The 15695-nt window shown below is 41.9% G+C and overlaps 1 protein-coding gene across 3 annotated transcripts in view; it reads right to left on the bottom strand.

Annotated features, from left to right (window-relative positions):
• Window positions 1-15695, bottom strand: part of ARVCF (ARVCF delta catenin family member) — a 137732-nt gene that overhangs the window by 83507 nt on the left and 38530 nt on the right. The window contains exons 1-3 of one of the 3 annotated variants that reach the window (XM_041410212.1): window positions 11865-11884; window positions 11644-11682; window positions 4028-4186 (exon numbers count right to left, since the gene is read on the bottom strand). In XM_041410212.1, the coding sequence (XP_041266146.1) occupies window positions 4028-4186; window positions 11644-11682 (198 nt within the window). In that variant the 5' untranslated portion in view covers window positions 11865-11884. Of the gene's footprint in view, window positions 1-4027; window positions 4187-11643; window positions 11683-11864; window positions 11885-15695 lie in introns of those variants that run through there. The other 2 variants (XM_041410210.1, XM_041410211.1) reach the window with 2 other exon arrangements.

Raw genomic sequence — 15695 nt, 5'->3', positions numbered from 1 at the left:
ATTTTTGAACTATGGACTGTAAAAATTTATCAGCCCATGCAGGTTGAAGCTATTACCTTTCTATTAAATGCTGTGGAAGAACTCACCCTGCAGGTTTTCAAAACAACAGCTGAAATCTCTCCCCTTCAATTTCAAGCCTAGTATTTCACATTGTGAAAGGGCCCTCAACTTCAGCTAAAATACACTCTGGTTCTATTGCCTAATTACTTTGAATTTCCTGTAAAGTTGCTAAGAACTCTTGGGGTATCTGGCACCAGCACAACGGAGAATTTTGGTAACAACCACTTTCTTATCACAGGTGTTAGGAAGTGGGAACAGCAGTTAATCACTGCTGGGAACGAGATGGACCTGCTGAGTATTGGAAAGCTCAGAGAAAATGGATGGACTACAAATTAAACAACTTTGTATACGGATTGATTTCCCAGTTTGCTATGATGAAACATCAATTTCAATGAGTAACAGTGACCTAAATTGTGGCATTTCAAAGATAAAAATAAAAGGTGCCTGGGAAAAGTAAAAAAACCATGAACATTTACACAAACACACGCATGTAATTTGCTTTACTGAGTTCTCTTGAGCCACTTACAAAAGGCTCCCTTTAACACCTGGCAGTGCTCCAGCCAGCAGCAAGAAGTGGAAGTCTCTCCCCAAGGTGACTTTCACTGTTTTAGCTTGATAGGTATTTGGCTTCCAGAGATATTATAAAGTTGAAATGAAGTGTTATCTGCTACATCTTTTGTGCAATGAATGCTATGTAGGGACTTAGTATAACACTAAAAGAATAACAGGTAGGAGAAAATTACCCAGAGATATCTCATTTTGAAAAGGCAGATGTTCTCTATTTAAAATATGTCAAATATTAAATTCTATTACGCCTTCTTCCTGCTTCACTGCTACAGGCATTTTCAAAGATGAGGGAAAAGCAAAGCAAAACTGTCAATGCATCTAGATTAAGGTTGTTTACTTAATACACTATTGAAAAGAATAACCTCTATAAATAATGGGTTTGAAACAACTGGGGAAGGAACGGAGAATAAAGGAGCAGCAGCATCCAGGAGCATTCACGTTTACAGCCTTTGCTGTGCTGCATTTCAAGAGGAAGAATTTCAGAAGCATTGCTCTCCAGCAAGCTAGAAATTCACACAATTTAGCAAAAATAAGTGATAATTTCCTTTTAATAATCCAAAAATGGCATTAAGTTGACAAATCCCCACATAAAGTATCCAGCAAAGAAAGAACACATTTGAAAAACACCTCTGGTCTCTCTGGCTCTTAAAAAAACATGACCCGTGTTATTTCCTCTGTCAGAGGAAGTATCTTATGCCACCACTTTCTTTGCAAGACAGATTTGCTGGAGATTGTGGCTGACACTGTCCAGCAGAGCCCTTAGTTATAGACACAACAAAAGCAGGTTCCAAATCCTTCCTTAAAGGGGCCTGGAGCAAGCACAGCAATGCAGAGCATAAAAGGCCACTGCTCAGAGTAAAAAGAAAGGCTGAGCACAAACCTACCCCCCCTGAGCACAGTGTGACCATCTCACCTTCACACACTGGAGAGGACTGAAAAGGGATTTGAGGATTCCCACCACAGGAAATGTTGCTCCTCTACAAGGACAAGTACCACCTGCACACAATGCAAGGCAAGATTCATGTGGGGGTTTCTGGTTTGGGGGGGATTTGTTAAGTGTATTTTCCATTTCTTTAAATCTGTGAGGGAACAGGCAGAGACACAAAACTGCAACTTTTGGGGTCAACATTTCCTACTCCTGGCATGTAGGATGGCCAGAAGCATCTCCCATGCCAGGCAGATTTCTTCAGCACCCTCACCTGAGCAGTAAGGTCAGAATTCTGCCACTGCACAGAGGTACCAGGAAACATAACATTCTCTGTAAGGCTCCCACACATAATAGCATGAGCTATGAAAGCACCATGATGACAGCTATTAGAAACGATTGCGTCAATGACAATTAACTCCAGGGCAATTAACTGATGCTACTAAGCCCCAGTGACACAGTTTTCATTTTCACAGTCCCTACCAAAACAAAACGCAAGTTGAAGACCCAAAGTGATGTAAAAAACGAGTAAAATCTGACCTCAGACTAGTATGTAAGAGCTGTTAAATCTATGCCTTTTCATCATAGCAATGAGAAGTCAAAACAAAACCATTTCAGAGGCAACAACCCCAGCAAAATCTCAGCACCTCTTCTGAGAGTCAGGGCTAAGCCAGGCTGTGTTTTGACATTTCAGAATCACTTTTCTCAACAACTGGTATTTCGGTATCTTTTGTTGGCCCTTGTAGCAATGAATTACTAGGAAACAGCTCCAGGTAGCACTTAAGCTGCAGTCAGTGGCATTATTTGAAACAACACAAATGGAGAGTAAGACAGCTGCACATCCCAGCCCCATCCTGGACACACTTCAGTGCCTGCAATGACCTGCAGTAGCACAAGAAAGCCTTGCTCTTTGAAATGGAACAGTAGCTCCAGGGTTGCTGTTTTTTCAATTTTCCTTTCCCATATGCAGCTACAATGCCTGTTTTGAAGCTGCCACTGAACTCTCCTGTGGGAAGATGGAAGAACAGGAGGTCCCCAGCACAGAGGAGAAAATCACACCTCTGAGCCGTGACAAACACGCAGCTTTTATCAGTGCCACAACCATTCCAGACAAACTGTTCACTCCATGTGGTCCTGTTATCTAGGTGAGGCATGGCCTCACCTCTATTTTTACAGTCATAGCTATAATCTTATGCCCTTGCAGACTCCTAAAACTATGCACTACTATTAGTACATATAAAAAGGTGTCCATCTCCACTGTAATTTTATCACTTCCTTCCTGCAAATAACAGTTGTTGTTGCTGCCACTAGAAAGAAAATAGCATTTCTTTCATGTAAGTCACAAATTAAATACATTAGATTAGTTGAAGAGAAAATAAAAATGCGAGGGTTTTTTTGTTCATGTTTTATTTTTAAGACCTTAATCTCCTTCCAATAATGAGAAAATAGGCCAGTTACATTTACCTTGTAACTAACTGCAACAACTATTAAACCAGATACTCAGTTTATTATAATCTGTACAGGGCTACTGACCTCAGGAAATCAACATTCATTTACTTCAACCTGAGGATCTGATGTCCTGAATAGATATTCTAGAGGACTGCAAATCTGGAACCTCAGTGAAAATAAACACTAATTTACACAGTGACCTCTCTTCAAGTCCTTTTAACACAGAAAGCAGTTGAACAATCCCCTCCCTCCTTTTTTTTATTTTTTAAATCAGTCCTGTTTAGAAGTTTTTAAAAAGGGAATCACCCTTAATCTTTGTAACGTTCCAGTGGTACTGAAAGCATGCAAGGCAGCCATGAACACACAGCACCTGCTCAAGAGACTGTACAATTACCTTACACAAGGAACAAAAAGATATCAGGAAAATTAGAACGTTACCACACCTGTAATCCAGCCAAACCTGAGGTACAGTCACTTGAGAGCACACCCAGCTTTCCCCATGCATTAGGAGTAAGATGCCATTCACAAGATTGGTGCAGATTTTAAATGCTATGATGTTATTTAAACAGGCTGTTTCTTGTTCTACAGGACAAATGCATAATCACATAATGTTATTATAGATTGTCACTAATTTAAGACACATTTCCCTCAGCCAAGCCCTACCAATTCATCAATTTTTGTTTGCAGGGCAATGCTGAGAACTGCTTCAGTAGAATGAAGTGAATATTACAAGAATAAGCAGCCTGAGAAGAGGTTCTGGTGTTTTTGTTTGGTTAACCTGGATAACTTCTACTGCTCAGTTCACAGCTCCATTAACAGCAGTATCAGCACAGCTGATAGGGAGCAATCTAGACACAGAGGTGAAACTGAGAAAGCCCTGAACTCAGCTCTGCTGGCAAACACGATGCTCAGAATCACTGAGGATCACAACAGCACAATTGTCATCACTCAGGCTACTCCCTGCTATTTCTACTCCATGATTAGATGGCACTTTGCCATTTTCCTCAGTGGTTATTAACCTCTCACCTTGGTTTCAGTTCTCCTCGTGGTTCCATCTTCAGAAGTGACAATAGACACGTGGGAAGTGGGAGTGCCTGGGTCTTCCTCCACAGTAACTGTCTCTTCCACCATTTCTTGAGGCTCTTGCATCATTGCTATTGAAGTCTGGTTACTGGGACTTTGTTCCTATAAAGAAGCAGGTAAAAAAAAATTAACTTCTCACTTCTACCATCATGGTATAACTATTCTACTGATTTCAGCTTCTTTGATTGGAAAAAAAAAACATTTTACCCAACAATTTGCAAGCAGAGATTCAGAGAAATGTGTATTTCCCTGTTTCAGACAAGCTTGTTGCAACTGTGCTGGTATGACTGGGTTCAGTGCAACGAAGAGAAATCATGTGAAGCATCTATCAAGTACTTCATATTAACAGGCAACAGACTAAGAGATTACTATCTTATATTTAAATCTGCTTTAAGCTTTCTCTTTTTTCTTCAGCATAGAAGGAGTGGAATTTTTTTCTGCAAAAACATTCTTTCAGTTCTGCAGTGAACAGGCCCACTGGCTTTCAGAGCAGTTAATCTTACACACCATTGAAAGTTTCTTTGCATTTGATAAAGTACACTCAGTTGGAGACTAGAGAAGGCTATAAAACATCAACACCTACAATTAAATAGACACCTCTCTCAAACTGCCCAAAGCGACGATAATTAAACAAAAAATTCATGGCTAGAGATTAATTCACTGAAATTCTTCCCTTCCTACATCTTCACTAAGTCTGTAAGGTCTAACTGGATACAAGGTTATTTAAATTTTTAACAGATAGACAACATAATAAAATCTAAACAGAAAGAAGGGAGATCAAAGGCGGGTTCTTGCAGGGATACCGCCTAAAGAGAACGCTCTGCTGCTCGCCAGCACCGGCGTCTGAACCTTCCTTTTTCTTATGCAATTGTGTGTTCCAGCACAGAAATCAGAGAAGTTCCCTTTGGAAGATGAATGTCTTTCAGAAGTTTCCCAGCAAGAGGCCAATAAAGAACCAGCTTACTCACTGAGAACTCAAGATTTTGCCCAGCATTATGAATCCTCAGCCACGTAAAATGAAACTACAAACCGATCATTTCATTACAAACCCTGAAGGGATCTGGCTACACAGGCTTTAAAGCCAAAGCAGGGCTTCTGTTGGCACATCCTGTCAAAAAGACATGCAAAGAATATCCTTTATTAAGGACTATATAAACACACACATATTTTTACACACATATTTTAAAAACAAAAGCCAGAAAATCCAAGAAGAATGACACAGAGCCCAAAACTGCAAACTGAACACACTTTGCCGAAAGCAAAGTCTGGACAAATCCACTCCATCTCTTCACATCACAGGAATATAAAAAGGCTTGGGATGAAACTGCTGTAATAGAGGTGCTCAGCCTAACTACATAAAGGTTTAAATATTCTCCAAGTGTGAACAGCTTCATCACCAGGGAACTACAACACTACATTTTGTATCGTTTAGAAAAAGTGCATTTCAACCCAGCTATAGCCTTTGGATTTCCCCTTTTGCTGTGCCATATTTTGTGCAGGCCCCCAGTGACCTTTTGCTGCTGATATCTCATTAAGGTCCACATTTAATTCTTGCATGATCTATAGATTCTCTTTAAACAAGCTGAGATATATATCCCTGCCCAGTTTTCCTTTATTTACAGATGTATTCTGACCTTCTGGAACTCCAACTTCAGTAAGGAAGACAGTCCTGTTTTCAGGTAAGCACTAATATTAACCAAGACCATGACAATAAGCCTCTGCCAATCACCTCAGTCAAAATGCAACAGAGACAGCCTTCAAAGGTAAGGCAGCAGAAGTGATACAAGCAGGCACTACTTCCATTTTTACTGAATCACAGAATAACTCAGGTTACAAAATCCATCAATGAGAATAAGGTTTCTGAAATCCTAAAGAAAATCCCTCCTTCCAGTCTGCAGGACTCAAATCATTAATAGCAAATAACTTCTGATACATGCTGAATTCTTCATGGTAGAGTTCAGATGGCACATCGTGCCTTCTGTGCATGGCTCCAGAAGGGGAACTGCTCCTGCAATAAATACATTATTCTCTTCACATTTTTCTTGGAGATACTGTGTTGTAACTGCAACTCCCTTTCTCACACCCCACATTTAAGCTTTTCTCCAAAGAGAATAATTTACACAATACTGCAGCAGAGACTCAGAACTTACATTCATCTTCACTCAACCAAACCCTACCAAGAACAAAGAAATCAGTTATGTGTAGAGGGTTTTTGCCTAACACCTTATCGCTGTAAAGTTCAACACTGCTTCAAGGTGGGACCTTCTCACTCCTCTCACACATGTATGTACACACACAGCTCACCCACCACCTTCATTTCCAGCTGCACTTGAGGTGCTGGCATCTCTTTGTTCCCCTCTAGACTTTATACAGGCAGCCTCTGTTTTCTGATAATAAACCGGAGGAGATGGAAGGTGGAAAGAAGTATTTGTTCTTTGAGCTTTTGCAATACTTCTTCTTTATTAAAAAAAAAAAAAAGAGAACCTGCCTTTGTGTTCAGACTGCCTGTGGGCAAAGGAAACCTTAAAAGCTAGGCACTTAAACATGAGCAAATTGCAAGCTAGAGCATATTGACTTTAAATGAGCACTGTGCTGGGTTTTATCCTCTGGCTGCTTCTAAAATGAAGATTCAGGCAGATATGGTACAGATCTGCATTCCTACAAGAGAAAACTATTGTTAGGAAGAGACTGTCCTGGGCATCAGGAAGGCTAAAAGCTTGCAAAGTTCAGTGCAGGTATCTCAACACAGACAGGTTCCCAGCCAGCACTGAGTGTGTCTTCCTTCTTACTGCGTGAGCTCCTGAGGGATGCAGTGAGCCAAAGGGCCAGCCTGTCACCCAGCCTTCCCCTGAACTGCCTGAACCAGGTGGTTCTTTGATCTCCAAACCCAGTACTTTCTCTACATTGCTAGCTTGGAGCTGTCACAAGCTAACATTAACATAGAAAAGATGCTAAGGTTTTGTTATCTGTTTTTAGACGCCATCATTAAGGATTTCAGGTAATCACAAATTGCAGAAACTGGGACACATTACCCCTTTCAACTACTTCCTCTGTGCTCAGCTTCGAAGCCAGTATTTAGGACACTCTTTTTTGCTAAATACACCACAGCATCTCAGATTCCAGACATCTGGCAGGTATGCCTAATTATCCAGAGTAAACCACAAGCTCCTGGATAGGGCTGGAACATGACACCCCAAATGAATAATGCTGCTGCCAGTTGTTCCCTGCCTGCTAGGAGGTCATTAATTCCAGTTCAAAATAACATATACTTATTTGCCTTACTGGAGGCTTCCAAAGCAAAAGCAATGAGATTACAAAACTCTACCAAATTATAAGAACAGATTCCAGTGCAGTTATTACATGTGGTGTCAGTAGTCATGACTCTTTCTTTTACTTTTGCTTTTTTGAGACCAAATGAATCCTATCCTGTTGATTGGTACTTGCATCTCCAGTGTGCCTGAAAAAAGACAGGCTATTTACAACACAAAGCAACAATCAATTTACCTCCAGCCTGTAAAAGTTAAGCGCAGATGAAACAGCTAAAGACCTTGTAAAATAAGCAAGAAACATAAAGTAACAGTAATTCTCGTTTTGTTAAAGAACAGTGATTTATCATTTAGGGCACATATCTCCTAAGGCTTATTTTGCATTAGACTACTATAGTTTCTGTAATCATCACCATTTCAATTCCTAGCGTTGTATTTCCAAAGTAGCTATTTTGTATCTGTTTTAATAAAAGAATAACCTCCCTCAGGAGGATGAGACATTCTACTTCAAGACAGTAAACAAAGTTCTTTATTCTCTGCCTATGGAACAATTTTAAACAGTCTGGAAATAATATAAAATTGCAGGAGATTATTATTTCCACTAAAACAGCCTCTCTTCAAGAACGCTGAAAGCACGTACGTCGAATCTTCACTCTCCCCAAGACCTCCTTTGTTCTGAAGATTGCAGTACAGGCTATTCTGGCTACTCCTTACTCCAGGCTACAGTCAGATACCAGATTTGAGGGTTTTTGCAAAGCACAAAGGCTGGATTCTACATCAATGGGCATACTTGTCCTCAGCCAACCTCAGCACAGACAAAGCTCAAGTGTATCAGCTCCTGTGAAACACATTACAAGTCTGGGCATAATTAATGGCATTGAACAACAACGCTAATTGAATTAAATGTGGATTCTCTCTCCTCTACTACTCTTTAAATTACTTGTTAAAGCTTCAATCTCTGAAAGCACAAGATTATTTCCAAGTGCAAAGCAAGAGAACACTGGCTCTGCTGGAGTCGAGTCTCAGGCTGACGTTGTGCCCCAATGGTCTCCTTCCCACTCAGGTCTGCACTTCCAGCTCAGTCATGTCCTCAAGCTTTTATTTGCTGAAGACAAATCTGCAGAAACACAGCTGCTGAAAAAAAGTCTGTCTTGAGGACTGCATCAGACTAGGACATCAGAGAAGAAGGAAATCACTGATGGAATTTGTTGAATTTGATGTACCTGAGGTAGACCTTTTCTAGTACGAGATCAAACTCCTCAGCAGCTGAAGACACTCAAATCTGGTTATCACAGCCTCCTGCCTTGTCAGAGCATCCGTCTTCCACCACAGCCTCAAGATCCCTGCTGTGCTCTCTGCCCTGATTTGTCCTGAGAGCTCTCTGTGCATCTCAGCAGTGCAAAAGCTGGATTCCAAGCTGAGAAGCTCGTGCCCACCACTAAGACTGTGTCACCTGAGGGGCACCAGGACAGGAAACTGTCTCTTTTTAGTTTGTTCTTCAAAATCAGGTGAGCCCTCATACACTGCACCTTCTGCAAGCATGGAGACCTGAAGTTCAAGGACTGCCACAGGCTGTTTCCCCCAGTTCAAAAAAGACAGCAAGGTCCAAGTCTTCAGCACCAAAGCACAAGTACACAGCCAGACCCACCCAAATTCTTCATGTCTGGGGAAACATTGTGCCAAAACCGGAATCAAACCATGGCACACTCAAGCAAGATGGCTCTAGAACAACAAAAAGCACATGGACCAGCCTGTACTGAAACCCAGCCACACATGATGCTGGGAGTCTGTAATACAGACAAGGACTAAAATATGGGAATACATAAATATCTACTTTGCTGCAGATAAACAAACCTCCATTTAGTAAACTTACTTTTTTGTTTTCTCCTATGAAATAAAATGTAGGGTTTATATACATAAATATATATATTTATATACAAATATATTTATGTATATGTATGTATACAATGGATTCCATGCACTTCAATGTGAACCCAAACACATCAACCTATGAGAAAGCTTGAAGCTCTGCTAGAGCTCTGACAAGCTCTCCCCTAAGGCTGGTCAGTTCAGAACAGAAGGGAAATGTTAGCCCCAAATGAAAGCAGGCAGTCCTGGCACGGGGTACCAGAATGAACTCAGCCCCACACCACAATGCACCAACTGTTTCCTGAACACTTACACACTTCCTTTGTCCTTTAGAAACACACACGACAAGCAATGAACAAATAATGCCAAGAGCTTTTAAAGCACCAAGGTTAAAGGGAACATTTCAGCAACTGGAGAAAACCCTTAACTACAGGAGCTCTGAAAAGCCACAAAGAGGAGCGGGTTTTTTTGGAAGCAGACATAGTAATTCACCCTTTGGAGGCATCACACCTTTCAGGGAGAGCAAGAGGAGGAGGTGAAGGAGAAGGACTCAAACCCCAGACAAGGCCTGGAGCAGCAATATTCATCCCTGGAGTCCAGCAGGACACACTGGGGTTCTGTTCAGCCACGCGGTAGCTGCCCATCAACGGGGAAACCCAGCGCCTGCCCACAGTCAACAAAGAGGCCTTTTATGCTATTTTAAACAATCTGAAGTGTCTCAGTTAATGGAAGACCGGGCAATTGGCCCTCAACTATTTCTAATTGACTGGAATGATGGATGAAGCTAAAGGGAAAGCTGACCCACTGAACTTTTCCATACAACGCTAGGAAACTGAAGGAGATTGTAAACAGTTTATAAGAATGAGAAGTGGGAGAGGCAGAATCCCAGAGGCTTTGCTCCTCTCAACCTGCTGTTGTTTCACACTAAGGAAAACAAAGAGCTTCAAGTCTGAGCAACAAACAAAAAATACATGGGAAGGCCTAAACAAATCGGGTATTTTTCCCATGCTCTCCTCCCCTTTCTCCAGGAACTGTTTAGCCCTGCCATGCAAGCTGGTCCTTTGAATCAGAAAGGGCAATTTGTCACTCTGACAAGGTGTCTCTCAGGGCTCTCTATTGCCTTGCCCTGCTTTTCAGATTGACTGGGTGTTAACCACGGATGTCAAGACATTACATCTCAGTCAACCTCAACAGATGTGATGATAAGTACTTAAAACTTGCATGTTAATCAGTGCCACTACATTAAGGTAATGCTCAGGAAACCACACATGCCCCTGGATTTTCTGAACAAAACCATCACAAGCAGCTTTGCACTGCAAAGGGCAACAGTGCTGCCATGTGACAGAGCTGTCTGCTCACCTCAACAGCTCCTGGGAGGGAAGTCTGAGGACATGCAACTTCCACATGGGGAAATGGAGGAGTAATAGGTTCAAACTCACACCATCTAATGTTAGGCACCTTAGCAAGGTATCTAAACGCAGGATAACTTAATTCTTTCTTGTTAGTCAAAAATAAGAACAGGAACCTCAGAGAACAGAACTTGCACAGACTAAATTACTTCCTTAGACGTATCCAGCTCTTGCCATTGATTCTGCACAGAAATTACACCAAGTGCTTCAAGACAGCATTAAAGATGGAGGATGAATCCAGGCCTCAAAGCCCCAGTGTAAGTACTCTGCGTAGAACCCAGAATAGGACCAGAGTATCACAACTCATCAGTCAGTCCCTTAGTCATAACCCTCTTTCTTCCAGTAGTTCAGCAAGATCAAAGAGTAAAATAGAAACATAAGCCATTATTTGTAATATGAAAATTATAAAAGGACAAAAAACCAAAAACAAACAAAAAAAAAAAAAAAAAAAAAAAAAAGAGAGAGAAAGAAAAAAAAAAACCACCAACAAAAACCAAACCCCAAAACAAGAAAGAGCACCTGGCACACAGAGAGCTCTTTCCCTTCACTGTCGACAGCATGGCCAGTGTTTATGTGGACAGCCTGCCCAGCAGGAAACTGAGCAGGAAATGATTGTTTCTCACCAAGATTTGTACAGAGAGTTCACTGCAATTTGCCAAACTACTTCCCGAAGACAAATACAATGTAAATCTGCATGCCTAATCTTTGACCAAACCCAAAACAGATCTGACTTGTTTCCTCTCCGGAGTCTTTCAGATGAACTAAGCAAGGCTAAATTAAGGAAATTTTTAGTGGGACGACATTGTATCATGGATTATAATTTTCCACCAAGTTTTTTCCTTCATCTCCACCTGCTGCCTCTACAGCACTGGCATTAAGGGTGGTGTGGATGACTAATTTTACATTCCTTTCTGCAAGACAAGCATTCAGATTTCATTTCTTCCAGGTCCCACAGAGTTTGGATCACAAATTAAATGGATGCATGTATTACTAGAGATCAAGTCCACACACTTACATGCACATGGGAGTCAGAAGTACAAGCTAGGTCCTTCATCTAAAACAAAAAAAACAACTGTCAGTTTGGCAGGTGAGAGCAGGTTTCTTTATGCAGTCTGTGTGTCCCAGACTCTACCCCAGCCACCTTCACACATCATTAGTGAGTTAAAGCAAAGCCTGCCAGACACAGCCAGTTCTAGGCTAACACACACACGCCTACTTGCAGTGCTACAGAACCACCTTAGAGAACTGCTGTTAACTTCAAGGCAGATGCAAACCAGCTCTGCATTCTTTGAATTACGACCGAGGCTGGAGCATTATTTGAGTGTCCTAGGAGTCACATCAGATCAGTGTTAAATTTAACTCACCTCCTCACCCACCCACAATCTTGCTGGTAGATCTGAACTACGCAACAAAAATGCTTTTTGTGGAAAAACCACAATGCAAAAAGCAAAAGAAATCCAAAAAAACCAACAAAAAACTTTTTTAATCCTGAGGGAAACAGAACAAACAGACCATGATTGTTTAAGCCTGCATTCCAAGAAAGCTATTTCTTAAAATAAATTATTCCTCATTCTAGGGAATACAAAGCAATTGACAATAAATCCAACCACCCGTCTCACAAGCACTGTGCCTGCCACTGTCTCCCACTATTAAAGCCCAGAGCAGGTCTGCCTGGCAGTGAGGCAGCAGGACTGTGTCAGCCCAAACATCTCCCCAGGAGATGACCCCTGCTAAATCACACACTACTTCTCCCCTCTGTATCTCACCCTGTTCCAGCCCCCACCAAAAGCCACGCTCTGCACACAGCACAGCAGGAACGTGGGAACAGCCTCTGACCCAGCCTGGCTCCTGCTGCTGGGCAAGCCCAAGAGCAGAAAAGGGACAGCACGAAAGGAACTGTGCAGGAGGTCCCTGGATAGGTACAAATCCATTGCAACACCAAAAGACACAAACAAATCAACAACGCCAAAGGCCGCTCTGACTGCTGTAAATCTTCCAGATGGAAGAGATTCCAGCAGAAAGACAGTTTCCCCAAGTGCAATGCAGTTACTGTGCTATTTCAACTATCCAAGAGAGTTCACCGATGGTTTTTTGTCCAGTAGTCTGTTTATTTCACACATTTTCTGTTTATTCCCTAAGACTGACCTTATTACCCCTACTTGTACATGGCCAGACCTCACACACTGGGAAGAGGGCAAGTGCCTGGGCTAAACTAGCAATAAACAGCATGGAAAGAAAAAAAGAAAGGAAAAAAACCCCAAACCAAACCAAACCCCCCCAAAAACCAACAAACAAAAAAATCCCCGAAACAAAAACAACAAAAAACCACAAAACAAACAAAAAAGAAAGTGAGCACTTGGATACTAGGGAAAATGCTGCATAAGAACACGTGCAGTTCTCATACCCACAGCTGTGGAAGGATGTGGATGCACTGCTGGGCTCAGAGCACATCCAACAGAACAGCCAGAGAACAGGATCAGAGGTCTGTCTGTCACGCCCAAGGTCCAGCTATTTACCTCAGAAGAAGGTCAAGGAGTGATTTGATTACAAACCAAGTGCATAAGGTATAATGGAAAGCTGATGGAGAGCCCTTCAGAGAGAAAGGTTTAACCAGTGCCAGTGTCTGTGATGAAGACTGACAAGACACACACACACATTTAATTTTAAAACAGCAAGTGTGAATTGTGCAAGTAAACAAGAAACACATGGAAAAAATTCGCTGCTGAACAGGGCCTAATTATTTTAAAGAAACATGTTTCCATTTACTCATAAATCTGATAATGGAGAGGTGCTCACCTGCATGCACACAACTGCTCACACTTGACAGCTACAACACTCTGAAGATTTTTCAGGCTAATAATAAATTATTTAAAGCTTGTGAAGGAATTCCCCATCCCCCGCCAGGCTGCTCTCAGCAAACTACACTTTCATGGAGTCAAGAGATTTTTGTCAGCCACAGAAGGGGCTAATGATGCCCGTTCATCTTTTGGCCTACGGAGCTGCCTCTCCTCCCAGCAGTGAGCCCCTTCTCAGCTGTCAAGCACCACTTCAAGCTGGGCCAACTTGCAAACCAGAGCACGGTGTCAGCTGAGAAACCACCACTGCCCAGGAAGTCTGTCCCATTCCCCAGCCTTTGCTGCCTACAGCACAGCTCCCAAAAACCTGTTGTGCCAGCACAACTGAACTAGCTGTGGGATAGCAGGAAGCAGTGAGTGAAGGGGAAAAGAGAAGAGAGGAGCACCATTTATCCAGGCACTGTCACCTAGAAAATTAATGGGAAACCACTGGCTCCATTCAGTTTATAATAAGAGTGCTCAATATCGACAGTCACCCATTCAGCAAGGACTGCTATTACAGCACGAATCTCAAAAAGGAAAAAGTCATTTAAGCTAAGTCATTTAAGTCACTTGCCCAGAGGTAAATACCTTCACCAGCAAAGTAAAATAGCTCTCAATTTCTTAGTTAAATGTGTTTGGCTTTTTCCATTTGTCATCAGCTCTGGCTAATGGTTCCACATACTCGCTGGAAATAGGCATCTTTCTATGACCACTCACTCCTCCTGGCACTGTGAATACAGTCAGCTCTTCTACATTAAGACTGGAATTGTAAAATCCTATCACGTTTGCCTAGCACTCAATTATTTACATAGTACCTTTTTAGTATTATTTCTGATGTGTTTTTGTTTGAGACTTCACAATGGAATTCAAATATGATGAATACGGAGACAAGATACAGCAGTCTAAATCACTTTTAAGCAGGTTCTCAGAGGGCTTTTGAGATAGAGCCAGTTCTCAATTAAACACACACAGATAAAAGCAAGAGATCAGGATGAAATTAAGGACTTGCTATTAACAACCATCAGTCACAAAACTAAATCCATGCTCTGAAGGCTGCACTTCTCTGCAGCTGGCAAGACAAGCTGTTTGAACCTAAGGACAGGACAGCTGTGCTTCCCTCCCACTCCTTGTTATGGTTTTATGCCAGAAAACAGAATCTTTAATTTTTCCAGAGAAGCCCTGCCAAGCTGAGGCTGCAAAGAGGATATGGTGTGTTAGTAAACTCCTAGGCAGCTTGCTGACACCCTGGCCAGAACCACTCAAAGTGCCTAAATCCCTACATGCTAGCTGGCAGCAGCGACAAAGGATCCTCCTCTGTTAGACTCCTGGTGTAAATCAGGCCTGCACAGGGCATGCCATTTTCACCTCTCCTGGCAGAGCATGCAGCACCCAGGTACCCAGTCTTGCCTCCTCTCCTTTATAGGCTTTCCTGTGACCCACCTCCACTACTAAAATTTTGGCAGAAATGAACCAAAGTCCTCCGTAAAGCATTAGCTGTCCTGGGATCATCTACACACAGCTGTCTTTCCCAGAGTTCAGATGAAGCTGTTTTATTTTTCTCCCAATTCTTTTCAAGGAATCAAAGACAAATAGTCATCCCACCCACCTTTTTTAACAGTAAGACAGACTCAATCACTACAAATCTAGCAGCAGCAAGTCCACCACCCACTATGAACACCCAGCCATAAACACAGTTCCTGCCTCCAGGATTCACCCTGAGCACAGCACTGGGAATATTCTCAGAAACATACACTGGCAGGGTTCATCCTACTTTGCTTTTCAGCTTGTGGGTTTATTTTTTTCCAAAGAGAAAGCCAGTGTCTTTTAATTCGTTCCCAGAGTCTCCAGCAGCAAAAAACACCTTCAAAAAGGTGCTGCTGAACCCACAAGTCAGATTTGCTGACTTGGACTAACCCATCACTCAATTGCATCAACAAATTGTTATAAAATAAATTAATTTGACAGAAATCCATAATATTCTCTATCTCAGCTTGCTAAATCAGGATTATAACAGTCAGTAACAGATAAGCGTATGCATAGAAGATGGTAAGGTTGCAAAAGCAATGCTGCAGCCTGAAGAACACCAGAAAAAGACGAACAGAGGAAAACAAGCATTACAAAATGCACGAGGCTATCCAGGGAGGGCAAAACCAAACAATAAAGCACGTCAGGGAAAAGGGAGGACAGATAAAAATTACAAGAGACAGAACCCATAAATGAGAAGAGTGTC

The sequence above is a fragment of the Onychostruthus taczanowskii genome, unplaced genomic scaffold (assembly GCF_017590055.1).
Source record: "Onychostruthus taczanowskii isolate IOZ18803 unplaced genomic scaffold, ASM1759005v1 scaffold32, whole genome shotgun sequence".
Classification (NCBI taxonomy): domain Eukaryota; kingdom Metazoa; phylum Chordata; class Aves; order Passeriformes; family Passeridae; genus Onychostruthus; species Onychostruthus taczanowskii.
This window is presented reverse-complemented; position numbering and strand designations above follow the sequence as displayed.